The following is a 27,489-nucleotide window of genomic DNA, read 5'->3' as shown; positions in this document are numbered from 1 at the left end:
GGCAATATATATATATACTAGCTGTTGCCCGCGACTTCGTCTGCGTTTGATTTTGTTTTTAAAGTATTCAGTATCGCTTAGCCTTAAGTGAGTATTGTAGTATATATATACATATATATATAACATGTGACAAATAATTTGCAATAAAATAAAATTGCGACTATAATTAAAGATCTAAGATATCATATCTCTTAAGTTGGACCAGACTGCTACTACGGTTAAGTAGTTTAGGAGTCCATCGCGGACAAACATCGTGACAGGAGATTTATATATATTAAGATATATATACTAGCGGACCCCAGCGCCATCTGTCGGGAATCTAAACCATCGAGGGTGCCACACAAACGTATACCAAAAAATTCATTCGAATCGGTCCAGCTGTCTAGGAGGAGTTCAGTGACATACACATGCACACAAGAAATGTATATATAAAGATAACAACGTAGGTTTTAAGTTAGAGGTCCCATTACATTACAGGAGGTTCGATTACTGGCAGTGACAATGTGGGAATTTATAATGACCGAATTTCCTAGTCTGGTCTGGATGGAGGCTTTGGCCGTGGCTAGTCACTGACCTACCGACAAAGACGTGCCGCTAAGCGTTTTAGCGTTACGGTAAGATGTCGCGTAGAAACCGATTAGGGGTATTGGTTGAATATAACTGCTATACTCCCTAACAGGTTAAGGTAAGTATAAAGAATCTTCACACACACCCAAGAAAAATTAAGTGATGAGCTTCACAAAGTGAAGTGGGTACTTGTACGGTACTCGGCAGCTGCGAGGTCTTGGCAACCTCTCAGTCGCAACGTTATTGAGGAATGTTAAATGTAGCAATTTTCACCTAAAATTTCCCGACGGAAATATGAAATCACAATGTAACTATCTAAACATTGCGAAGCCCTTTGAAGCTTTAACGAATAGCAACGTTCCGTTTTACGGCCATAACTATAATTCTTACTGTGATATTCGTCTACGTCTTTAAATAAACTGCATAGAAACGTCTCGAACATTAAATCTTATTTATTTCTTTTCTCTCATCGAAGTCATTTCAAATGATACAGTTGACCCGTTTTAATAAGTGGCAACTATCTTGAATTCCAATATATATAGCCGACTAGCATACGCACAAGACTTTGTCCGCGCTTTAAATACAAACGGCCGATTGGCGCAGTGGGCAGCGACCCTGCTTTCTGAGTCCAAGGCCGTGGGTTCGATTCCCACAACTGGACAATATTTGTGTGATAAACATGATTTCGTTCCAGTGTCTCGGTGTTCATCTATATATTATAAGTATTTATGTATATTATTCATAAAAAATATTCATCAGTTATCTTAGTACCCATAACACAAGCTACGCTTACTTTGGGACTAGATGGCGATGTGTGTATTGTCGTAGTATATTTATTTATTTCTTTAAACGTCATGTAGGTACGTGATACATATTCTTTAATCATTTTGGCGACCTCCCTGGCGCAGTGATAAGCTTTGTGGTAGAGGTAATGGGTTCGATCCCCGGCAGGGGCAGCTTCGGAAATTAATTTCTGAATTTTCTATCGTGATGTCAGGTGTGAGGCTTCGGTCTTGGTTAGGTACAACGCTACCGTTTAAGACGTGCCGCCTAGCGATTTAGCGTTCCGGTAAAATGCCTAGTAGAAGCGGATAAGTGGTATGGATTTGATTTATCTGCCATACTTCCCAACAGGTTAGCCCTTTACCATCTTAGACTGCATTATGAATGACTTAACAGCTATCATTACAGTCAATTGCTAACTTATAGTGGAATAAAAAATGTTAGCCTCTCTCAGGTCTCCCCTCTCTCAAGAAAAATAAATTGGAGCATCAACCCACCATGCTGCTGCAAAACACGTGTGATTTGCAAACAAGTGATAAAAACATATCGCAGCATTTTTTTTTATTCCACTACAAGCTAGCCCCTGACTGCAATCTCACCTGGTGGTAAGTGATGATGCAGTCTAAGATGGTAGCGGGCTAACCTGTAAGGAAGTATGGCAGCTATATTTAATACATTCCCCTAATCGGTTTCTACGCGACGTTGTACTGGAACGTTAAAACGCTTAGTGGCATGTCTTCGCCGGTAGGGTGGTGACTAGCCACGGCAGAAGCCTCCCACCAGAACAGAGCAGAGAAAATCAAAAAATTTAAAACTTCCCATTTGCCTCGGTAAAACGGAACGTTGCTACAAGTTAACCCTTAACTGCAATCTCACCTGGTGGTAAATGATGATGCAGTCTAAGATGGTAGTGGGCTAACCTAAAAAAAGCTAAAAGTATGGTAGTCATACACATAATCGGTTTCTACACGTCTTCGTACCGGAACGCTAAAACGCTTAGCGGTATGTCTTTGCCGGTAGGGTGGTGACTAGCCATGGCAGAAGCTTTCCGCCAGACCAAAGAAAATTATTTTCTTACCGGTTTCTACGCGATATCGTCCACCAGCAGTCTATTCTCCTCTTCTTTTTTTTTCCTAATTCTAAGGTTGCCTGGCAGAGATCGCTATTAAGCGATAAGGCCGCCTTTTGTATTACTACTTCTTTCGATATGTTTCTGTTTTTGTTATATTTTAAATATGTTAATGTTGTGGTATACAAATAAAGAGTTTAATAATAATCGTCATCGCACTGTATGCAATAATGGCTGAATGAGGGTTCTGTATGTTCTTAACTCTGTGACAATATCCTTATAAAAAAATGTTGTTCTGTTGTCTAGCATGCCGCCGAGATAGAGAAGAAACAAAATGAAATGGAGAACAAGAAGCTGTTGGGGTCGTTGGTCCAGTACGGCAGCGTTCTACAATTGCTGCACGTGAAGTCCAACAAATACCTCACTGTAAGTACCATAACTCTTGCAGTACGATTCAAACGTAAATACGCCCTGAAGTTTGCGCACGACGTTGCGCACCGCACACAGCGCACGTCTGCTAACTTCACGCAGACGCATTTAAGTTTGAATCGTACTGAACATTTCTGTCGTTATTATCAACGTCATCACCTCCTTTCGAACACACATAATTATATGCGTTTAAAATTAACAAATTAAAAATTAATAATTCCTCCGAGTGTAGGTAAAAACACTAATGGAAATTATAAAAAAAAATACATGAACTTAATTTTTTCTGTACTGTATGTCTAATTATGTAAACAATCTTACAGGCACTTGAAAACATTAAAAAAGTATTGAAGAATAAAGAATGTATCTTTTTATTTCATTTATTTTTGAAGTTATACTTCTTTAGCGGCGTTAGGAAAAATCATGGGAGGGAAATTATACGATTTTAACACGATGATGGTAGTTGCAAATCCGAGTGAGAGGGAATACATCGTCCGCCAGCTTACTTTTTACCATGCGCGCGCAAACCGTCACATATAACCGACACCCTGAAGTTAGTTATAAGGTTTGAATGTACACTTTCAATTGTCAAAGTCTGCGGGCTCATTACGGTGTAACTTGGTAGTACGATGTTGAGTCTATTAGTATTCCAAATTGAATTATGTTTAATATGTCCATTTATTTAATTATGCAGATTTTTTATTTTGTGATATTTAAATAAACTTTATTTAACTAGATAATGCGTTACCTAAATTAAATACCTTTTTCTTTTGTTAGTGTAGTTTTTTCTGCAAACGTATTATAAGACGAAAGATAGATAAATAGACGAAAGATTTTTATCATTTTACGCCAAAGAAATATAACTTCTAACGCCTTTACATAAGTACGCACACGTTTTTTTTAAATTTATTTTACATAACATACCTACTTGTTTAACTTCCTTTTTTTTAAACATACGTTACACAAAAAGTAATGAAAAGATTGTTGCAGAGAAAAATAGGGTATACATAGCATTTTCAATAGCGCCATCTTCATTTTTTTTACTAGCTGCGCCCCGCGGTGTTACCCGCGCCGAATAAGTCGGTTTGCTTTGTTGGGACATGAAAGAAAGTTCACAACAAAAGTACAAGAAAGAAAGGAGTTTGATGTTTTTCCAGGACTAAACGTATGCTTTCCGTTTTGTCAAATAAAAGTTAGATGTGTTTGCTGGGTATCCAACTCGGCCCCCTGAAAGTGAAGCTGAACATCTAAACACTGAGCTATCACCGCTTCTCATCTGTATATACATCATCATCATCATACCGTTCCATAACACACTCCTACGAGAGCATTATGGAGAACTCTCATAATGCATGCAAGTTTCTTTACGAAGTTTTCCTTCACCGTTGAAGCAAGTGATTTTTGACGTGACAACGTCTTATAATTCGATGGAGCCGGCTGCACGCACGAAAAAACATGACCCATGCGGCGTTACCTCGCTCTGAAGCGTTCCATTCAAGGCTTGAAGTGCAAGCGAGAGCGCGGAACGAGCGACAAAGAGGCACAGTCGGCCTCCGCGTTCGACATCTGTCTCTCTCCTACTTGAGTGAGCGATGCGTCCGCGTGGACAGCTTCTATACAATAATACATTTACATGTTTTCGGCAAGGATGAAGTGCAGTGAAAAGTGAATGTGGTGTCAATTGTTTATAGCAACGATAATATCTATCAAACAAATAAAATTAAAAATTTTCTTTTGATAAATGCAACCATTCCATCAGTATTTTCTCACGACGTTGTCACGTTCAACTATCGTCAGTAAGCCGACTTTACAGACAACCAATTTTTTTTTTAATTGGTTGACGCACATTCATTCATTTATTTCAAGTAAAGTCAGTCAGTCAGTCAGTCTGTTTGCAGTGACTCTACCACCGGTAGTGAGTTTTATTATAAGTATAGATTAATAAGATTCTTGTGTGCTTAGGTAAACAAGAGGCTGCCTGCGTTGCTGGAAAAAAACGCTATGCGTGTACACCTGGACGCGAATGGGAACGAGGGCTCGTGGTTTTACGTGATACCGTTCTACAAACTCCGGTCTACCGGTAAGTTTATCTTCTGCTTCCGGCAGGGTGATTACATATCTCGCGACAGGCTCCATACAATGAATAAACAAAAGTGACGTTTGACAGCAGTGATTGCAAGATTTACGCCTGTCGCGAGCCTGTCGCTAGATACGTAATACCCTTGCCGGCATCATCATTAAAGCCTGCGAACGTCCATCGCTGGACATAGGACCATTCTCAACCAGTCCATACTATTTCATCTGTTTTCTGTTACTCTCTTCATATCGTTGCCCAACCGAGCCAACACTCACTTTTTTAAAACCACTACAAATTATCCGTTGACTGGCTCACTGGTGGTAAGAGAGGCAGGATGTATGGCACTTATATCAAACTCATACCAATAATCGGTTTCTAGGCGGCACCGTGCCGGATCTGTTTGACGGTAGGGTGGCGAGTAGCTACGGCCGATGCCTACCACCAGACCGGACAAGAGAAAATTCAGAAATTCTTAACCTTCACATTTTTAAAGATTTTAAACTAAGATTTTCGTGGTTAATCAACATTACTTAAGTATAGTTCAACGGGTACATACCACGATAATATTTTGGATTTGTCGATATTTCGACCCGATGGTACGTGGTCACGACGGGACTGCGTAGGCACGAGATGTCAACATCCTCACATTTTTATATTGCCGACGGCAGCGACCCTGCTTTCTGAGTCCAAGGCCGTGGGTTCGATTCCGACAACTGTACTATATTTGTGTGATGAACATGAATGTTTTTCAGTGTCTGGATGTTTATCTATATATTATAAATATTTATGTATATTATTCATAAAAATTATTTACCCGTCTTAGTACCCATAACACAAGCTACGCTTACTTTGGGACTAGATGGCGATGTGTGTATTGTCGTAGTATATTTATTTATTTATTATTTTGTGTATATAACTCGTATCGGAGGCTCTTCTTAATTTATTCCGTGTTGCTGCTTTATACCTACCCTGGTCAAAAAATCTGATAGCGTAGTCACAAGTTGAGTAAATTTTAGAATCGCTTTTTCTACGAACTATTTTTGTTATAAAACACCGTTTCGCTGAAAAATCTAAATAACCGATTATACCGAATATTGTCCTTTAACAAAAAGTTTATGGTATTCAATGGTATATGTAACGTTTATGGGGAATAGGGTGGAATGGTTCTTACATAGAACAGATCACTTGTCTCGCAATGGCAGGCGTCCCCTCAATAAATACAATACAATGCTTAACGTTTATGTTGGTCAAAGTCAAAGTCAAAATCGGTAGAATCTGCCTTCCGAACCGGTGGTAGACCTTCACTACACACAGACAGACTTGACGTTTCAAAAGTGCTTATTAATATAAGGCCTAATGGCCTACTTGAAAAAAATGAGTTTTGAATAATTTTTTTTTTAAATATATCTTTATTCACTTTTGATGGGTTAATTCATGAGAAGTACGTAAGTACTCACGGTAGTGAGATTGAGTTAATTTTCAGTTTCTTGGGTATTTGTGCAAGTAGGTACCACTATTTCGTACTTGGCCTTATTTGGACACGCTCGATCTTTTTTGGGGCTAGCCCCAAAAAAGATTTCCAGGAAGAAAAAGGTGGAGACCATTGCCGGAACCTGGGATGACCTAAAAATATTATAAAACTAAATTATTGGGGTAGGCGGAAATAATAGTAATAAACCCCTATTTTATCGGGCTAATTTGGTGTCGGGTTAATTAGGTTGCGGGCTTTGGCCGTGGCTAGATACCACCCTACCGACAAAGACGTGCTGCTAAGCGATTTAGTTCCGGTGCGATGTCGCGTAGAAACCGATTAGGGGTATAACCCCCATACTCCCTAACAGGTTAGCCCGCTACCATCTTAGACTGCATCATCACTTACCACCAGCAGAGCTATCACAGGCTAGAGACAAAAAATATATCCCCTGACAGAAGATAGTTAACGTGTCCACCTTCTAAAGCACGGGAACATGGTATAGGAGAAGTTTACCCCCGTTTATTATTACACATATATTGATTGGATATTATTTCCACTTGTGTGCTAGTGCTGTGAGAATAAATAAATAAACAAATAAATATACTACGACAATACACACATCGCCACCGAGCCCCAAAGTAGGCATAGCTTGTGTTATGGGTACTGAGATGACTGATGAATATTTTTATGAATAATAATATACATAAATACTTAGAATATACATATAAACACCCAGACACTGAAAAACATTCATGCTCATCACACAAACATTTTCCAGTAGTGGGAATCGAACCCACGGCCTTGGACTCAGAAAGCAAATCGGCCGTCATAAATTTATAAAGCTGTGGCACAAGATATTTTTTTATCCTTTCCCCGGGTATATAGTTGTCTCCTGAGTCCTGCCCATGTTACCCGCGCTTGTGAGATTGCTAACTTATAGTGGAATAAAAAAAAAAATTAGCAGCTTCAAATACAGTTCACGAGATCTTGGTCTTTAAATGTATTCGCAGGGGACAATGTGGTGGTCGGAGACAAGGTGATACTGAACCCAGTGAACGCAGGTCAACAAGTACTGCACGTGTCCTCTAACCATGAGCTGCCTGATAACGCTGGATGTATGGAGGTGAGACACACACACATACAGCGAGGTTACTATACATTTGATGAATTCCTCAATGACAAGGTAGAATGGAAGCAGCCAGCCTCGCTCTCATCTCCCGCAAGATAGCAAAATGATTGTAAATGTTGATGTTGGAAAAGAGCAACTACTGAGTTTCTTGCCGGCTCTTCTCGGGAGAATCTGCTTTCCGAACCGGTGGTAGAGTCACACAAACATACATACTTGACGTTTCAAAAGTGCTTATAAAGTAGGCCTACTTGAAATAAATGAATTTGAATTTGAATTTGAGAATTTCGTGTTACTTTTTTAGCGTTTTTCAATCGACTTAAAAGAAGGAGGAAGTTATATTACTTTTGGCGCGTTAGGGAAAACTGATGAGAGTAAATTTTTACGATACGCACACCGTCACAAGAAATCGACACACTGAAGTTAGCTATAGTCAACAATTTAGTTTTTCAATAAAAGGTTTGACACACTTTGAATTGTCAAAGTCTGCGGGCTCATTCCGGTGATTTAATTGATTCAATTGTAAAAATAAAAATCTCGAATTTTAATGATGAAACTTTGTTTTCCGATAATATGAAAAGTATATAATGCGTAATAATAAATCTTTCAATGTATTAAATGCCTTTTTCTATTGTTAGAGTAGTTTTTTTTCTGCAAACGCAGAATAAGGCGAAAGATAAAATTTTAGAATAGATTTTAATCCTATATAGAAGTAACGTCTATCGCGTGTACATAAGTACACAAACGTTTGTTTTTTTGGTATATTTGTTACTCGATTTTGATGTTTATTTTACTTTTGATATGTTATATTTCAGAGGTGGTGTCATTTTAATTTGGTGGAGATTTATTGGAGGGATTAAAATTCAAATTCAAAATTCATTAATTTCAAGTAGGCTTATTTTAAAAACAATTTTGAAGCGTCAAGTCAGTCTGTTTGTAGCGACTCTACCACCGGTTCGGAATGCAGATTCCACTGAGAAGAGACGCCAAGAAACTCAGCAGATTGCTCTTTTTCCACATCCTGGAGAAATCGAGGGAACTCTTCAAATATTATAGGCACACTTAAACCTATTTGAGTATTTTTTAAAGGAATTCGTGCATCTTTCGTAAAGCAACAAAGTGAAGTGGAACTGATGACGAAGCGGCGATGGTCACCAGAACATGACGTATTGTTCCGGCATTACACGTTACGCTTCGATCATGGTATATGGCTGCTAAGTACTCTATGGCCGTCACAATAAAAATGCTGATGGTGAAGAGTTGGGAGAACTCCTCAACCATTAACACCCCAGCCTCGGGAAAAGCAATATCTTGTCAAGGTTTATGAGCAGTTGACATTTGGCTGTTATAACTTGGATAGTTGCAAAACTACCCTCTAAAAAGCGTTTTTTTTTACATAAAAAAACTACTTTCCTTCAACAACAATAACAACAATACAACAAATAACATATTTTCTACATTTTTAAGTTGGTGCCAAATCAAATGTAAAAAATTTCGTAGTTAGCACTATATTTAGTAGATTTTTATGTGAAGAAAAAAAAAAGAACTGCATCGAGAACCTTCCTTTTATGCTGCTTAGCGGCAGAAATAAGCATAGTGGTAGTAACTCCCTGGACGAGTACTGCCGCAAATAGTTCTCACCATTGTCTTATTTGGGTTTTGATGTTGTATCTCGTATCAAATTCAAATTCAAAATTTCTTTATAGATGTAGGCCTTTATCACAGGCGTTTTGAAGGCTTTATGAAACGTTCATACATACATGTTTACATAGTTGTAAGGGGATGGTGATAACTTCGTTCGCCATCATCTGCACCGTTACGTGGTTGAAATACCATCAACAAGTACGAAGCGTTTTGCTTCTTCCTTTCTGATCCGCACCGCAAAGGCCTGGAATGCCCTCCCATCTTCCGTCTTCCCTGATACCTATAATCTGGGTACCTTCAAATCAAGAGTGAAAAGGCATCTTCTAGGCAAGCGCGCTTCATCTTAGGCTGCATCATCATTTACCATCAGGTGTGATTGCAGTCAAGCACTTGTCTATATACTTAAAAAAAAAAAAAAAAACTTCGTTCGCCAACTTAAACCTAAAGCTACGAGGGTTCTAAACGCGCCCTGGTCTAAGAAGAGCCCACAACAAACTTAGCCGGGTAATTTTGTTTTTGTTATCACCATCTCACAGTATTTAATTATAGTCGGAAAAATGTAATAGGCCCGTTTTGACATTTGTGCAAGACCATAGAATGTAACTTGGAACGAAACTGAAAGAAACAAAAAAATAAAAATCAATTAGATACAGTGTTTTAAAAAATACGTAAATTTTTTTGGGACGTTAAATAATATGAAAGAATATATCGCGAGTATTCTTTTTCCGCTTACTTCATAGTAGCATGCAATTTATAATTGTTGCGAAACGTTCCGAAAACAGTTACGTTCTGTCTTTTTTTTTTTTTTATACTAGAGTTGTAACCATTTTTATACTGAATATCGAAATTAAATATTGTGTAGTTATCTTTACTGCAAAGAATGAGCTTGGTTCTCAAAATGGGTTCTAAATAATGAGTCTGAGATAATGTATCTGACCAAGCGGCACATGACTGAAGCGTCCCCGCGCGCACTGCGCAGTTTTTCGTTCCTCATCTTGTAAAGTTGACTGTGCGCTCGTTTAAGTTTGATATATATTGTTTACTATTACGTTAACTATGGCTCTTCTATTTTGGACATTAATTTAAACATAGTGATTTGACTCGATTTTTGTGTTTGTTGTTATATAGTACTAACTCTGTTTCAACATGTTGAAAAGTGGACGTATAATCAACAGCCAGTCACGCGTATTGGTTGTGAAGTTAAAGGAATACTTTGAACGAACGAACACTTTACAATACATAATAATATCAATCAAGTACTGATACAAACTTGAATTGATTTATTGTGAGTATCGAGTACAGAGTCTTATGGTTCCATAACTAGTTAAGTCGCAATGACAAATGTCAAAACGGGCCTATTACATTTTTACGACTATAGCTATGAAGCGAGAGCAATTCACACCCAAGCTTTTTTTATCGTTTTAGTAACTATTAATATTATAATAGGATTTTTCTGTAAGCTGAACTTATTGAGAACTTATCCAAAAGGTGAACGTGGTGAACTCGTCCACATCCTGGAAGGTGACGCTGTTCCTGGAGCACAAAGAGAACCAGGAGGAGATGTTGAAGGGGGGAGACGTGGTGCGGCTGTTCCACGCCGAGCAGGAGAAGTTCCTCACCATGGACGAGTACCGCAGGCGGCACCACGTGTTCCTGCGCACCACCGGCCGCTCCAGTGCCACCGCCGCCACCAGCAGCAAAGCCTTGTGGGAGATTGAGGTAGGGCTCAAGTCGTCTTAGGCCCGTCACACTGATCGTGGCCGTGGTCCCAGCACGAATCTCTAACCTTTCCAAGTTATGTGCGTTCTAAGTGCGGTATGCGTTATCATACTGCACTCTGATGCTAAGAAAGAAGTGGCGATAGCCCATTGGGTAGGACTTCGGCTTCACTTAAATCCCGGCACGCATCTCTGACCTTTCCAAGTTATGTGCGTTTTAAGAAATTAAAATATCACTTGCTTCAACGGTGAAGGAAAACATCGTGAGGAAACCTGCATGCCTGAGAGTTCTACATAATGTTTTCAAAGGTGTGTGGAGTCCACCAATCCGCATTGAAACAGTGTGGTGGACTACCTTTACCCAGTGGCGTGCATAGAGGGTATGCACAGGGTATGCAGATAATATAAAATTAAGAAAATCTCCAGTACGAGTCATAAATACTTAAGGGTAGGCTTTTATTAACTCTTACAATGCCTATTCTTAGGTTTTTTTTTACTCGGAGTAGACATTTTCTTGATTTTATATCATCTACATACCCTGTGCATACCCTCTATGCCCGCCACTGCCTTTACCCCTTCTTTTTGTAGGAAAAGACCCGTGCTCTGTGGTGAGCCGGTAATATGGCTGTAATAATGGCTGAATGAGGGTTCTGTATGTTCAAAATTCTAATGAAAACACGGTATTCTGTTCTTCCCAGGTAGTCCAACACGACCCGTGCCGCGGTGGCGCTGGCCACTGGAATTCCATATTCCGTTTCAAGCACCTCGCCACTGGACACTATTTGGCTGCCGAAGCGTGCATCAAACAGTAAGTTTTTCATTTAATTTAGAATACTTTACTGCACAAACTTAGAAACAATACAAGAAACATATATATAAATATACTACGACAATACACACATCGCCATCTAGTCCCACAGTAAGCGTAGCTTGTGTTATGGGTACTAAGATAGCCGATGAATATTTTTTTATGAATAATATACATAAATACTTATAATATACAGATAAACACCCAGTTTATCTGTTATAGGCAGTGCTTTTGTGTTTATCTGTATTTTATAAGTATTTATACACTGAAAAACACACGAACATTTTCCAGTTGTGGGAATTAAAAGCACTACTCGGCCGTCGATACAATATTACATTAATACATCAATGTTGTTTTATGGGTATCAAATGATATCTGTCTATTAATGTTTTTTTTTTTTTATATTTGAATTTAATTTTATGTCTAATCAAACTACTACATTTAGGGAAGGCGCTGGTGATGATGCGGAAGGCGAGGAGCCGGCGTACCAGCTGATATCGGTCCCGCACTCGTCGGAAATCGCCACGCTGTTCGAGCTCGACCCCACCACTATGACGCATTCGGACACGCCCGTGCCGCAAAGCAGTTACGTGAGGTATATCTTTCGCTAGTTTCTTTATAAATAAAGCGAAGAGCCGAAGCATGCATCAAACAGTAAGTTTTTCATTTCATTTAGAATACTTTACTGCACAAACTTAACTTAGAAACAATACAAGAAACATATATATATATATATACTAGCTATTGCCCGCAACTTCGTCTGCGTTTGATTTTGTTTTTAAAGTATTCAGTATCACTAAGCCTTAAATGAGTATAGTAGTATATATATATATATATATATATATATATATATATAACATGTGACTGTCAATTAATTAAAGACAAATAATTTGCAATAAAATAAAGTTGCGACTATAATTAAAGATCTAAGCTATCCTATCTCTTAAGTTGGACCAGAATGCTGACGGTGTGCCAATTTAATTTAAAATCGGTTAAGTAGTTTAGGAGTCCATCGCGGACAAACATCGTGACAGGAGATTTATATATATTAAGATATATATAAATATACTACGACAATACACACATCGCCATCTAGCCCCAAATTAAGCGTAGCTTGTGTTATGGGTACTGAGATAGCTGATGAATATTTTGTTATGAATATATTACACATAAATACTTATAATAAGCAGATAAACACCCAGACACTGAAAAACATTCATGCAAATCACACAAACATTTTCCAGTTGTGGGAGTCGAACCCACGACCTTGGACTCAGAAAGCAGGGTCACTGCCCACTGCGCCACTCGGCACGTCGTTCTTTGCCGAAAACACATGCATTACTCAGTGGCGTGCACTGGGTTTCTTGCATGCAGTAGGAAAATAGCATAAAACGGAAAAATCCTCCTCCTATACGAGCCAGTGGCATGCACAGATGTGCACTTCATACGTGCACAAAATCACTGCCTACCATAAAATTGCTATTTAGCTCGTATCAGTGGCGTCCATAATGGGTATGCACAGGATATGCAGATTGCAGGTGAAATAACATAAAGCAAATCTGCAGTACGAGTTTAAAGACACTGAAGGATAGGCATTTAAAGAGTTATAAAAAATCTTAGCCGTAAGTATTTATTACTCGTACTGTACATTTTCTTCATTTTATATCATCTGCATATCCTGTGCATACCCATTATGTACGCCACTGATACGATACGCTATATATCAATTTTAAGGTATGCAGTGCTTTTGGGCACGTATGAAGTGCAGTCCTATAAAATGATCATAACAACCCATTACCGGCCCACTACAGGGCACGTGTCTCCTCCAACAATGAGAAGGGGTTAGGCTGTTGTCCACCACGCTCCGGCACAGTGCGGATTGTCGGACTTTAAACGCCTTTGAGAACATTATGGAGAAGTCTCGTGCAGGTTTCCTGACGATGTTATCCTTCACCGTTTAAGCAAGAGATATTATAATTGCTTAAAACCCACATAACTTATTAAGTTTATATGACGCTTTGTCAATGCTATGTGCACTTGTCATTGACGTGCATATCAGTCCATGTGTTCGTGTGTGTTTTTTTTAAAAAACGTGTAATATGCATGTTGTTAGTGCTCTTAAATAAATTAATAAATAAATAAACTTAGAAAAGTTAGAGGTGCGTGCTGGGATTCGAACTCGCCCCCCCGAAAGTGAAGTCGAAGTCCTACGTACTGGGCTAGCACCGCTTCATTTTATTTGCTTAAATTAAATTAAAAACGCGCATAATTCCGATAGGTCGGTCGGGTATCGAACTCGGTCCTGCCGAAAGCGAAGCCGAAGCCTTATCCACAAGGCTATAACCGCTACATACATGTTTCTAAAACTTACTTTGCTTCACAGGTTACAGCATTTGTGCACGCACACATGGGTCCACTCAACTTCGATACCCATAGACAAGGAAGAAGAGAAACCTGTCATGTCGAAGGTATATTAAACCTTTTTATTTTGTTTATGGACCGGGTGATGACGATTACGATTATCCGTCCATTACCGTCCCAATACAAATTAATTTAAATAAATAAATAACATACCTAATTATTTTGATTATTGTATAATTGGACGGCCGATTGGCGCAGTTTGCTGCGACCCTGCTTTCTGAGTCCAAGGCCGTGGGTTCGATTCCCACAACTGGAACATGTTTGTGTGATTTGCATGAATGTTTTTCAGTGTCTAGGTGTTCATTCTAAGTATGTATGTATATTATTTATAAAAATATTCATCACTCATCTTAGTACCCATAACACAAGCTACGCTTACTTTGGGGCAAGATGGCGTTGTCGTAATATATGTATATATATATAAAAAAACCTATCTATCTAATTTAAATGAGTAAATTGTGAGAGACTTTATTAAAATTTTACTTGTTATTAATATATGACGCCTCACTTATGACCAACTTTTTGAAAAATACGAACTGCTTGATTTAAAGTAGAGGCGTAAACAATTAGAAGCCACGTTCTTGTATGATCTGTGTCACAACAAATATGACTGCATCGCTTTGACTCGTAAGCTCTGCTAGCGTGTGCCTTTTAGAACTTCTATACGTAGTTGTAGAAAATATCAGATTTTTGGTCACCAATGTTTAGAATGACACAGATGTATAACGAACACTTTGGTGACGTTGACATTCATGCAACTAGTGTAAGTAATTTCAAGAAGTTGGTAATAAGCAATCTGAAAAATAAAAAATAAAAAATTTAAATAGTAAGTCGTATTAAGTAGTAGTTTGGATCATAAGTGATTAATTATTTTTTATTTTTGTAATAACTTTAATCTCTTTTGAAATTTTTGTGTAGCCCTATTTTTTATTATAAGTTTAGTAATTCGTGGACAATGATGTGGATCTTGTGCTAACGCTATTTTATTTTTAGATGTCTTTTTTGTTATTTTTGTGCATGACTGTCTGTTGTCTCTAATAAATAAATAAAAATAAATAAAATAATATATATATATATATATATATATATATATATATAGCATAGGCTCAAGAGCCTCCGAGTTGTTTTTAGAAAGAGTGGCGTTAGCGATACTGACGTCACTAACTTCAATATTTCCGTCCATCACAACTTGTCAGTTTTTAGTTTTTAATAAGAATACTTTCAGACGTCAGGACGGTCCGACGTCTCGAGTCATATGAGCTGCGAGATATCGGCCACCGGTACTTTTACCAAAGCATGCTTGTACATGTCATGTCATCTGTTGTAAAAACTTGTTGACACCGACTAATTGTGTTTACAAAATTATGTTGCCAGTTTTAACACATGATTGTCAGTAAAAGTTTAGTTTGTGATTGAAACAGTATAAAAGTAGTTAATTAATAAATCTTAATTATTTTGACGCCGCTAAATGAGGTGTAGAACACCTTCGCGCCGACATATATATATATACTAGCTGTTGCTCGCGACTTCGTCTGCGTTTGATTTTGTTTTTAAAGTATTCAGTATCGTTAAGCCTTAAATGAGTATAGTAGTATATATATGTATAACATGTGACTGTCAATTAATTAAAGACAAATAATTTGCAATAAAATAAAATTGCGGCTATAATTAAAGATCTAAGCTATCCTATCTCTTAAGTTGGAGCAGACTGCTCACGGTGTGCCAATTTAATTTAAAATCGGTTAAGTAGTTTAGGAGTCCATCGCGGACAAACATCGTGACAGGAGATTTATATATATTAAGATATATTCTGGGTCGCTGCAAACTGCGCCAAAATGTATATTTCTCGTTAAATAAAAGTCCTACAATCACAATGGTATTTGCAGGTGGGCTGTTCTGTAATCAAGGAGGATAAAGAGGCCTTCGCCCTCATTTCGGTGTCGCCAAGCGAGGTGAGGGACCTGGACTTTGCCAACGACGCCTGCAAAGTGCTATCGGCACTCTCCACCAAACTGCAGACTGGCAATATCGAACACAATGAGATGAAGTTAGTAACTTTTATTTCCATACATGCTTTCGGTTGTCACAGAACTAAAAACATACAGAAAACGTGTACGGAACTAATATTAAACGCCCTACGAGTTCAGTATAGTGATGGTTTCAGAATGCTGTTGAGCTTACCACGTTATTGTAGTGCCATCACACATCGCCACAACAGTAAGCGTATCTTGTGTTAGGGGTACTAAGATAGCTGATGAATATTTTTTTTATGAATAATATACATAAATACTTATAATATACAGATAAACACCCAGTTTATCTGTTATGGGCAGTGCTTTTGTGTTTATCTGTATATTATAAGTATTTATACACTGAAAAACATTCATGTTCAACACACACACAAACATTTTCCAGTAGTGGGAATCGAACCCACGGCCTCGGACTCAGAAAGCAGGGTCGCTGCAAACTGCGCCAATCGGCCGTCAACCGTAATATTTACCAAATAAAAATTTAAATTGAAATTATTGAAGCATCAAATAGCACTCCACTTTAGTAGCGTTTCTCGAACAGGCGGTTCTTCTTCTTCTGATTGCGGCTCAGGTTCGCCTGGTCCCTGGTGTCTCTTCGACCGGTTACGAACTATTTTATTTATTTATTTATTTATTTAAACATCTTTATTGCGCAGTAAAGGAGAAATTAAAAATATACTTAAAAAAAGTTTAAGTGTCTGTGAGTGTGTGGGTAGGTGTCGTATGTGTGACCATAAAATCGAGAAAACGGGATAAGTTTGTGAGCTAGAAACATTCGGCGGGTGTAAAGTGACACGTGCGCGGGGCGTTTTCATTGTTTTGGACTCAATGCACTGCATGCTATAATGGCTGAATGAGGGTTCTGTACGTTCCTAATTCTGTGGTAATAGGCATGTTTTCGAATTTCAAGCGGAACGAAATTATGTTTATATAGACGTGACGTCATAATTTTGAATTCGGTGTTTCACCTGTCATGGCGAATCGCTACATTTTGCAGTTTTATTTATTGAAAACAAATACCAATCTCACTTTGAATATGAATAAAAATATGTTGTTGATCATACATGAATCTTATATCATTAGAAAAATACAATATTTTAGCGATTCTTTGTTACTTAACATGTATATTGATAAATCTAAATTGCTTTACTACTTCAATACATGCGAGCAGCGGCCGGCTGTAGTTAGTTGAATGAAAATAACTAACTATACTCAAAGGGCACTGAACACATTACGCGTACAGTATAATAATGGGTTTAGGATACTGTTGGGTTTGCCGAGGTTCTGTTCAGCGTCTGGGATGTTCGCTCAGGAGCGAATCAATGATTTTTACGCCATTATAAGGAAAAAGACGGCATCTCTCCTGACAAGGTTGAGGTCGAGCTCGAACAGTGGGAAAGTTTGATTCACCTATCTTGCAACACTTCATGTCGGTGCTTGAACGGTGAAGCAAACTGTCTTGAATTTATCCTATAATTATGGAGGGTAGAGGTAAGGAGAGTCATCTGTGTATATGAAAAAGTGTCGTCAAAATGTATTAAATTAGGATGGCGACACATTTGCATCAGGGTAACTCTTAAAAGAAGCGCCAAATATAAATATTGTTGGAGTAGGCTTGGAAAATAAACAAGGAAGTATGGAGATACAAGGAAGTAAGGTTATATTTACCACAATATTTTGTACAACGTAAGTTGTTGAAATTCTCAATAATTAACTACTTTAGTCGAAAATGACATAAAAATTTTTAATTCGGCATACTTCAATTCATCTACGATTGCTACATTCATACCATGCCCTGTGCATCCACCAGCGCCATTGTGGAGGATTTTTGAACTGTTATTTAGCGCATACACTGGACACTTTTTCAACTTTTCTCCCATATAAGATGACTCTCCTTACCTCTACCCTCCATACCTATAATATAATATAATTAATTAATACTAACATAGTCATTTAAGTTGTATTGCTAACAAAGGTGGACCTTAGTTGTCTTAATAAAGAGATAAAGAGCGAGAAATTTTTGATACTCTCAACAAAAAAACTACTATAGTGTAAAAGAATACCTTAGTGGTTGCAATATACCTACTTAGTTAACTTTTATAACTGTATAACAACATTTGCCTAATTAATTTAAAATGACATTATTACTTATATCTGATTATTGTATTTTTATTCTTTAAATTGTAATGGATTTTATATTTTTTTTTTTTATATAAACATTTGCACACTGTCTGTGACAGTCGATTGTGAAGGGTCTGTTTAATGAAATGTGTTCTTGTTATGTACCCACAATTTGGCCAATAAATAAATATTATTAAGAAATAAAGAGATTATAAAGAGAAAGAGAAAATCCATATTCGGCTAAAAAAATACCTTTTATAATTAGCTGTGCCCATGAAAAATCCGATAATTTGAGGATGCTGACGATGGTTAAAATTTCTGTTCCCAGGGCCCTAACCTGCCTGCTACAAGATATAGTATACTTCATAGCCGGCTTTGAGAACGAGCCCAATAAATCCAAAGCCTTGGATCTTGTGGTGGAGAACCCCAACAGAGACAGACAGAAACTTTTGAGAGAACAGTACATACTGCGGCAGTTGTTCAAAATACTTCAGGTAAGCTTTATCACTTGCATATTATAACGCAACGCGAGGCGAGTCGAGTCAAATTAAAAAGAATTAAAAAGAACACAAAATTAACATATTTTCATCCGTCTCTCACTAGTATACATTATAGTAATCATTGACGGACCAAGCAAACCCACCGGATGGTAAGTGGAACCGTCGTCTATATATAGCTAATGAAAAATTCTTCTCGTTCCGAACCGGTGGTAGATTCACTACAGCCAGACAGACTTGACATTTCAAAAGTGCTTATATTAGGCCAACTTGAAATAAATGAATTTTGAATGCGCGGATGAAAATGAAACGAGATTTTCTTAATGCAGGCATCTTTTCATTATTTCCTTAACAATTTGAAAATGTACTTTGTATAGCAAAAAGATGGTTTACATTTGACGGCCGACTGGCGCAGTGGGCAGCGACCCTGCTTTCTGATTCCAAGGCCGTGGGTTCGATTCCCACAACTGGAAAATGTTTGTGTGATGAGCATAAGTGTTTTTCAGTGTCTGGGTGTTTATATGTATTTTCTAAGTATTTATTTATATATAATTCCTAAAAATATTCATCAGTCATCTTAGTACCCATAACACAAGCTACGCTTACTTTGGGGCTAGGTGGCGATGTGTGTATTGTCGTAGTAAATTTATTTATTTATTTATTTATTTGCATTATACGACAAGTAAGAAAAAAATAACTTTACATTCTCCATTATATCATCAAAATGGTTACATTCTCCTGCAGGGCTATCACAGGCAAGAGACAAAATTATATCCCCCGATTATATCCCCTGACAAGGGATAGAATTACCGTGTCCACATAGTTGGGGGGGGGGGGGGGTCGATAGGAGAAGTTTTGCCCCCGTTTCTATATTTTCCCACTTGTGTGCTCTGAGAGTTGATAAAGCTGTGAGAGAAGATAAATTTATATGCTTTTACCCTGGGATATAATTGCTGCCCATGCTAAGGTGGGACAGTATACGCACACAAAAATAAGTCGCTCCAGCTCCACACAATACAGGTCTACAACAACAGAAAGACTTACTACATCTTTTAGTACAATTAATACAACAAGTAAAATTATTACGCCTTTCTGTTTTAAAACGTGTCTTTTATCATACCGTTATGTTATAAATGCTTCTTGTTGTTCACTAAATAATGAATAATTAGATGAAATTAAACGTTTATTGACCTCATGATAAGAATGTAAAAATTCTTTGTTGGTGCCTTTTTAAAATGAAATAAAGATATTACCCGGATAAATTAAGAATGCTTCGTCTACATGCCTGCACTGAGTTACAAACGTAACTCAAATACTTATCATAAAACACTAGCGAGGTATTGTAAAATTGATGTTATAAGATAATAAATTTAATATAGCCTTCAGAAGTTTATAATGATAAAGACTGAAGGAACGAAAGTCTTTATTACATAAATATTAATTTCAAGTTAGTCTAAGAAAAACAAGATAATGATGCGGGTATAAATTTTTTATTATGTTTTTTTTTAAAATACTAAAACACCGATCAGATGGTTCTACTTTTGACCACCAGACAGACGATGGAATTATCAACCGATATAATAATAACGAACATAAAAGACTTACTCAACCCAGTTTCGTTGCGGACGTTTTTTGCCGGCTAGGGTCCTATTCATTTTAATTTAAATAAAAATTACACAACACGCAAATACTCTTTGAGAACGGTAGAAGTTCAATTGAAATGCGTTTTAAAACTAAAATTTACTGCGTCGGTTGATAATATTTGTACAAAACTGTTATATAATGTACTGTACTATGTAGTACTCCATATAAACGAAAGCGTTTATTTCATTCCTTGTGCTATACGCCCACCTAAGTCTGGATGAATACGTGTGAAAAGTTTTATCGCTTCGTCTCGAATAGGTTTATAGGTCACTTTTTTCAATTCGGAGCGAATAACTTCAACGGCTTGAGTGCGTTCTTCGGTTGTCAGTTCGTTGGCATACAATTCCCTGGCTTGATCAAAATTGTTTGCCTTTTCCTCCCTTATGGTAATTAAAGGTGAATAATGTTTCGGAGTATATGGTTCAGGTCCATTGAATGAATTAGGATAGTAGTTAGGAGCGCCCCCTTCATTGTCTCCCACCGGAGGCACACCGTCTCTGTTATAAGTTAATGCATTTACCTGGAATGGACAATTAACTGGAATTTTGTTAAAATTTGCTCCCAAACGGTAATTATGGGCATCTCTGTAGGCCAGTAGGCGCGATTCGAATAATTTGTCTGGCGCTCCGTCTATACCGGGTACTAAATTGCCTGGACAAAATGCTAATTGCTCTATTTCTGCAAAGAAGTTCTTAGGATTTCTATTCAAAGTCATCTGTCCAATCGGTTGCAACGGATACTTATCTTTAGAGAGAACTTTTGTCGGATCGCATATTATAGACGCATTTTTTTTCATGTCATTTTCGTTCACAACCTGAACACTAACTGTCCACGATGGATATTTACCATTACTTATCGCTTGATATAAGTCTGTAGTTAAAAAGTCTGGATTCGTTATGCTAATATTGTCTGCTTTCTCGGGCGTTAAATTTTTAATACCAGCATTAGGTTCTGTGTGCCATCGCAAATGACCGATGCCCCCAGTTACGTTTGTGACCTGATACGTGTGAATACCGTAGCCAGGCATATTTTGGTATCTGGCCGGCTGACCGCGACCGCTGAATAATAATATCATCATATGTAGAGTCTCCGGAATTTTAGTGAACATATCCCAAGACATGTTAGAATCCAAGACGTTGGTCGCTGGATTCCTTCTCGCCGTTTGAACTGAAGTATGAAAATGGAGTGGATCCTTAAAACTAAACATTGGAGTATTAAATCCAGGTATATCAAAATTTCCTTCGTCGGTATAAAATTTAATTGCAAAGCCTCGTGCGTCCATAACTAGATCGGTGCTACCCCGTTGTCCTGCAGATGTTGAGAATCTCACTGCAACTGGCGTTTTCTTTCCCTTTTTCAAAAAGCTGGCGCTACAAATATGTGAGATGTCATGTGTTGCTTCAAAGTGACCGAATGCTCCAGTGCCCTTCGCATGGACCAGACGTTCAGGAGTCCTTGATCGAAATAGTTGAGTCAGAGCATCCAAAAACCATTTGTTACGAAGTAACGGGGTATTCAACGTTGAAGTTTCATTGTGGGGTACAGGTGCTCCACTGCTAGTAGTTAACACTCCTATGGGATCCTGAAAGGTATTCAAATTTAGGTTATGTAGTTTATTAAACTAAACCGGCCACTAAACGTCACTTTTCCATACAATAAATAAACAAAAGTGACGTTTGACAATAGTGATTGCAAGATTTACGCCTGTCGCAAACCTGTCGCGAGATACGTAATCACCCTGCGGAACTTCTTGGAATGTAGGCCGACTGGCGCAGTATCTTTCCTGATTCGTAGCTGATCATCCTCACCACTATAACAACGAGGCCCTCTGTCTTCTAAACCTAATGATTATTTGAACGATAGCATAACCGAGACACGTTCTTAAATGTGTGTTTCGCCTCCGATTGATATCTACCATCTCATTCCCTAAGTTGCTGGACTGTATAGGTTCAGTAACTTGTCTTCAAATAAAATATACAACGTGTAACGGAATTACGAAATACTGTTGAAAAGTGCATAAGTATATTTCATAAGGAATCACCCTGTAAGGATATTTAATCAAAAGAAGCATATTTATTTTTCCATGCAAACGAATTCAATACATTAAAATGTTTACTTATGACAACCCTATTGAAGATAAAAGACCGACCCTTACATAGTACCTACGCTACGTAACGCGTATTTTTCATATAGCATGTGATGTTAGAGCTGCATCTGATTTATTTTAGTAAAGTACAGGCTCGTATTCTCACGTTCTTTAGTCACGTATCCAGAAGTGACAACGACTCCATTGAACTTCTGGTTGTCCAAGGAAGAATCGAGGGCACCAGATCATTCGGAAGATCGCCCATGAGATGGGCTGACCAAATAAAGGCTGCAGTGGCTGTCCCCTTACATGAGTGTGCTAGAAAGGCAGCTGCCAGAGAGGAGTGGCGACGAATAGTTAAGCGTGCCACAACCCTTAAATGACGACCACGACCGCTCTGACAAGAGCGAACCGACTGAGAAGAAATAAGTAATAAGCTTACCGGTGTTGAATTCTTGTATTTTATAAGTTGGTCGGCAACTGGATCACTTGACTTTTTTTCCATCGCCACCGCTGATGCGGCCATCATTAAAAATAGAATAAACATTTTCAGTATTATGAGTCAACGCTGAGTTATTGTACGTTGTATTGCCAATAAACTGAACGATGCTTCGTATATATTCAGTTCGGTCTTATTTGTATATTTCTGTTATTGCAAATAGTAATGAAAATATAAGACGCTGTGCAGACGTTGCAATTTTGATTTCGACGACCTCCCTGGCGCGAAGTCGAGCACTGTGAATTTAAGCAGGAGGTCCTGGGTTCGATTTCCGGATGAGACAATTTGGGAATTTGTACTTTCCGAATTTTCTCTGGTCTGGTCTTGTCTGGTGGGAGGCTTTGGCCAAATCTAGTTACCACGCTACCGCCAAAGACGTACCGCTAAGCGATCTAGTGTTCCGGTGCGATGTCGCGTGGAAACCGATTACTGGTATGACTAGCGTACTTCCTAACAGGTTAGCCCGCTACCATCGTAGACTGCATCATCAGTAACCACCGTGTGAGATTGCAGTCAAGGGCTAACTTGTCATCATCAAAGCTCTACAGCCCTGGGTGGGCCTTGGCTTGGTCAAGCGTATTTCTCCATTTGAGGCGGTCAGAAGCTGCTTCTCTCCAGCTCCGAACTCCCAGAACCCTCATATCCCTCTCAACTCCATCACTCCACCGACCTCTTAGTCGTCTTCGGCCTCTACGCCCCGCCAAAGTGCCCTCCATCAACCTCTTTGGGGCTTCTCGTGCCTTCTATGCGTAAGCAGGGCTTACTTGTGGGGGAAATTAAAAAAAAAACCGTGGTTCGGCAACTAGGATTTAGTTGCCTAAATTGTGATTTTTTCTACGTTTACTTATTCGATTGCGTGAAAGTTAACTGAGATTAGTATGGAATCTGATGGTAAGTGCAAAAACCATCTCCTATAAACAGAGCATAGAAGTAGCAACACGCCGCCCTGCGTCTATCAATTTGAGGCGTAGGTGTTGAGCCAAATGTGCCAGTAATTACACCGGCAACCAAACCCTTCATACCGGAACACAGCATTGCAACAATGCTGCTTAGCGGCCAGTGGCGTGCACAGGGTTTTTGACCAGGGTATGCATAAAGAAGGAAGATATATGTTGCGGTCTCCACATAACTAAACTAGATGGCGCCATAAAGATCCTGAATCGCGCTAACAAAAATGTATCATATATATACCTATATACAACTAGCAACGATGAATAGTCGGTCCTCGGTCCCCGAGCACGATCATCCGCTCGGAGGTAGATCTTCCTATTGTTGCGGTCGAGCGCATCACCACAGCTCCCTTACAAGTGATAAACGACTAAGACACCGGGAGGTATCTTTGCATCGTTCGAATCCATGTAGGACTGAAGTGTGTCGATAATGCAGTCGTATTTATATCAAAATACCTCAATGTCATGAACAATGGTTATTAATCAAATATAATTTTAATTGTTTTTTGAAAACTATCTATTAAGTAATTAATAATTATTAATTTATTTTATTAAATCTGGCAAATACGAATTTATAGTTATCAAAAGTTTGGTTATTTACCAACTTTATAAAACTACTGTAACACAAGTATTAATGTTTGTTATTCTTAAAAATATTCATCAGTCGTCTTGGTGCCGCTAAAACAAGCTACGATTACTTTGGGGCTAGATGGTGATGGATGCAATAATTAGAAGAAAACTAAAATAAGTTCGTCGTAAGAAATCTGTGATGCGCAACGCCGTTTATGCTAGGCATGACAGAGGCAAAGTCGTATGCGCACGTCTATGAGAACGCCGCTCTTAAATTACCTTATCGGAGCTAGGGTACAAAGTAGCTAGTAGAATATAAAAAAACACGTAAAAAACATTTTTATTGTTATGACCAAATTGTATCTACTCTCGTTTATTAAAATCCCCGTGCTATACGATTACCTAAGTCTGGATGAATAGTTTTGAAAATTTTTATCGCTTCGTCTCGAATAGGTTTATAGGTCACTTTTTTCAATTCGGAGCGAATAACTTGAACGGCTTGAGTTTGTTCTTCGGTTGTCAGTTCGTTGGCATACAATTCCCTGGCTTGATCAAAATTGTTTGCCTTTTCCTCCATTATGGTAATTAAAGGTGAATAATGTTTCGGAGTATATGGTTCAGGTCCATTGAATGAATTAGGATAGTAGTTAGGAGCGCCCCCTTCATTGTCTCCCACCGGAGGCACACCGTCTCTGTTATAAGTTAATGCATTTACCTGGAATGGACAATTAACTGGAATTTTGTTAAAATTTGCCCCCAAGCGATAGTTATGAGCATCTCTGTATGCCAGTAGGCGCGATTCGAATAACTTGTCTGGCGCTCCGTCTATACCAGGTACTAAATTACCCGGACAAAATGCTAATTGCTCTACTTCTGCAAAGAAGTTCTTGGGATTTCTGTTTAAAACCATCTGTCCTATCGGATGTACGGGCCACTTATTTTTAGATAGAGTTTTTGTTACATCGAATACGTCTTTTTCATTTTGTTTTACGTCGTTTTCGTTTAAAATCTGAACACCAACCGTCCATGATGGACAATCCCCATTCGCAATTGCTTTATATAAGTCTTTAGTTAAAAAGTCTGGATCCGTAATGCTAATACTATCTGCTTTCTCTGGCGTTAGGTTTTTGATACCAGCGTTAGGTTCGAAATGAAACCGAACATAGTGGAGGCCCCCAGTTTTGTTTTCCACCTGATACGTGTGGATACTAAAGCCCGGCATATTTTGGTAACTGATCGGCTGACCGCGACCGCTGAATACCAATATCATCATTTGCAAAGTCTCAGGAATTCTAGTGAACGTATCCCATAACATGTTAGAATCCGGAACATTGGTCGCTGGATTTCTCCTCGCTGTTTGAACTATAGTATGAAAATGAAGTGGTTCTTTAAAACTGAACATCGGAGTATTAAATCCAACTATATCCATTTCCATTACCAAATTTTATTACGAAGCCTCGTGTATCTAACGCTAGATCGGTGCTACCCCGTTGTCCTGCAGATGTTGAGAATCTCACTGCAACTGGCGTTTTCTTTCCCTTTTTCAAAAAGCTGGCGCCACAAATATGTGAGATGTCATGTGTTGCTTCAAAGTGACCGAATGCTCCAGTGCCCTTCGCATGAACCAGACGTTCAGGAGTCCTTGATCGAAAAAGTTGAGTCAGAGAATCCAAAAACCATTGGTTACGAAGTAACGGGGTATTCAACGTTGAAGTTTCATTGTAGGGAACCGGTGATCCACTACTGGTAGTCAACACTCCTATGGGATCCTGAAAATGTAATCATTTTGAGTTTGTGGGCTACCCACTTTAATTATTCAACAAATTAATTGGTTGTGAAATTAAAGCTAGAGAGAGACTGGACAACGTAAGTGACTCAACGGGCTAAAACATCTTGATACATTCACAGATACAATTGTTAAAATAACTTTATTGTTACTTTATCATCATACATGAACCTAGTTATTCCGCAAAAATTGAATAAAAACCATCACAAACATAATCGCGGTGACTGGCGGTGCCATAGATTGGATTGCAGGCTATAGCTTTTTTTTCTGCCACTCGACATTTGAATGTTGGTATGAATAGAATAGTTATTATATTTGTCTATGATCATAAGTTGTTTCTACAAAAGTCGACTCTATCATGAACAAAATTCAATTTATAATCGTCTGCGAAGGAAGTTACGTATACGTCAACATAGGCTACCTTTGATCCCGATTTCTTATGTAGTTCCCGAGGGAAAATTGAAAATTTTTCCGCTAAGCTGCAAATCTACACATTAAATCTACATAGAGTTTTAATTAAAAATATGCTAGTTCGTTCAGTGGACTCAGTGGGTCTGTGTTGTTTGGGATAGCGGGAAATACTACCACTAACAAAATAACAGGTCAAAGTTTAAGTTTGTCACAATACCTAAATCCAATATCAGAATATTTGTAAAAACGCGTTCATGAGATATCAGTCTGATTTAATAAAAAAAAATTTTGCATTCGATAGTCCTGCGCTTGACCAAGGGAGGCGAGCGAGTAGACTCGGTGGGTCCCGTAATATAGTGTTATTAAAAATACAACAGTAGCAAACTTACCGGAGTTGCATTCTTGTAATTTATAAGTTGGTCCGCAACAGGATCACTTGGATTATTTCTCATCGCCACCGCTGATGCGGCCATCATTAAAAATGGAATAAACATTCTCAGTATTATGTGTCTATGCTGAATTATTGTACTGTAATTCGTAATTAATTATACTAATAAATCGAACGGAGGGAACTTATATATTCTTGAGTTCTGTATTTGGATTACTGATATAGCAAATAGGACCGGAAACGTAAGGCGCTGTGCAGACGTAGCTATTTTGAGTTCTGACAACTGAGAACTCGTAAGTAATGCTTTGCCAAATTAAGATTCTTTAGTTTTCTGAAAAGTGGCGGGAATGTAAACAAATAAATGAATAAAATATGAGGTAAAAAACAATTTATC

The 27,489-nt window shown here is 38.2% G+C and overlaps 1 protein-coding gene across 7 annotated transcripts in view; it reads left to right on the top strand.

Moving 5' to 3' along the window:
* LOC120634466 (inositol 1,4,5-trisphosphate receptor) overlaps positions 1-27,489 on the top strand; it is a 105,098-nt gene that overhangs the window by 27,061 nt on the left and 50,548 nt on the right. For all 7 annotated transcript variants that reach the window (XM_039905075.1, XM_039905076.1, XM_039905073.1 and 4 more), the window contains exons 5-13: positions 2,726-2,845; positions 4,808-4,925; positions 7,407-7,519; positions 10,655-10,885; positions 11,583-11,692; positions 12,138-12,287; positions 14,076-14,160; positions 16,000-16,160; positions 18,593-18,758. In XM_039905075.1, coding sequence (XP_039761009.1) covers positions 2,726-2,845; positions 4,808-4,925; positions 7,407-7,519; positions 10,655-10,885; positions 11,583-11,692; positions 12,138-12,287; positions 14,076-14,160; positions 16,000-16,160; positions 18,593-18,758 — 1,254 coding nt within the window. The remainder of the gene's footprint in view (positions 1-2,725; positions 2,846-4,807; positions 4,926-7,406; positions 7,520-10,654; positions 10,886-11,582; positions 11,693-12,137; positions 12,288-14,075; positions 14,161-15,999; positions 16,161-18,592; positions 18,759-27,489) is intronic.

The sequence above is a fragment of the Pararge aegeria genome, chromosome 24 (assembly GCF_905163445.1).
Source record: "Pararge aegeria chromosome 24, ilParAegt1.1, whole genome shotgun sequence".
NCBI lineage: Eukaryota > Metazoa > Arthropoda > Insecta > Lepidoptera > Nymphalidae > Pararge > Pararge aegeria.
Note: the sequence above shows the minus strand (reverse complement) of the source record. Positions and strands in the feature narration are given on the sequence as shown.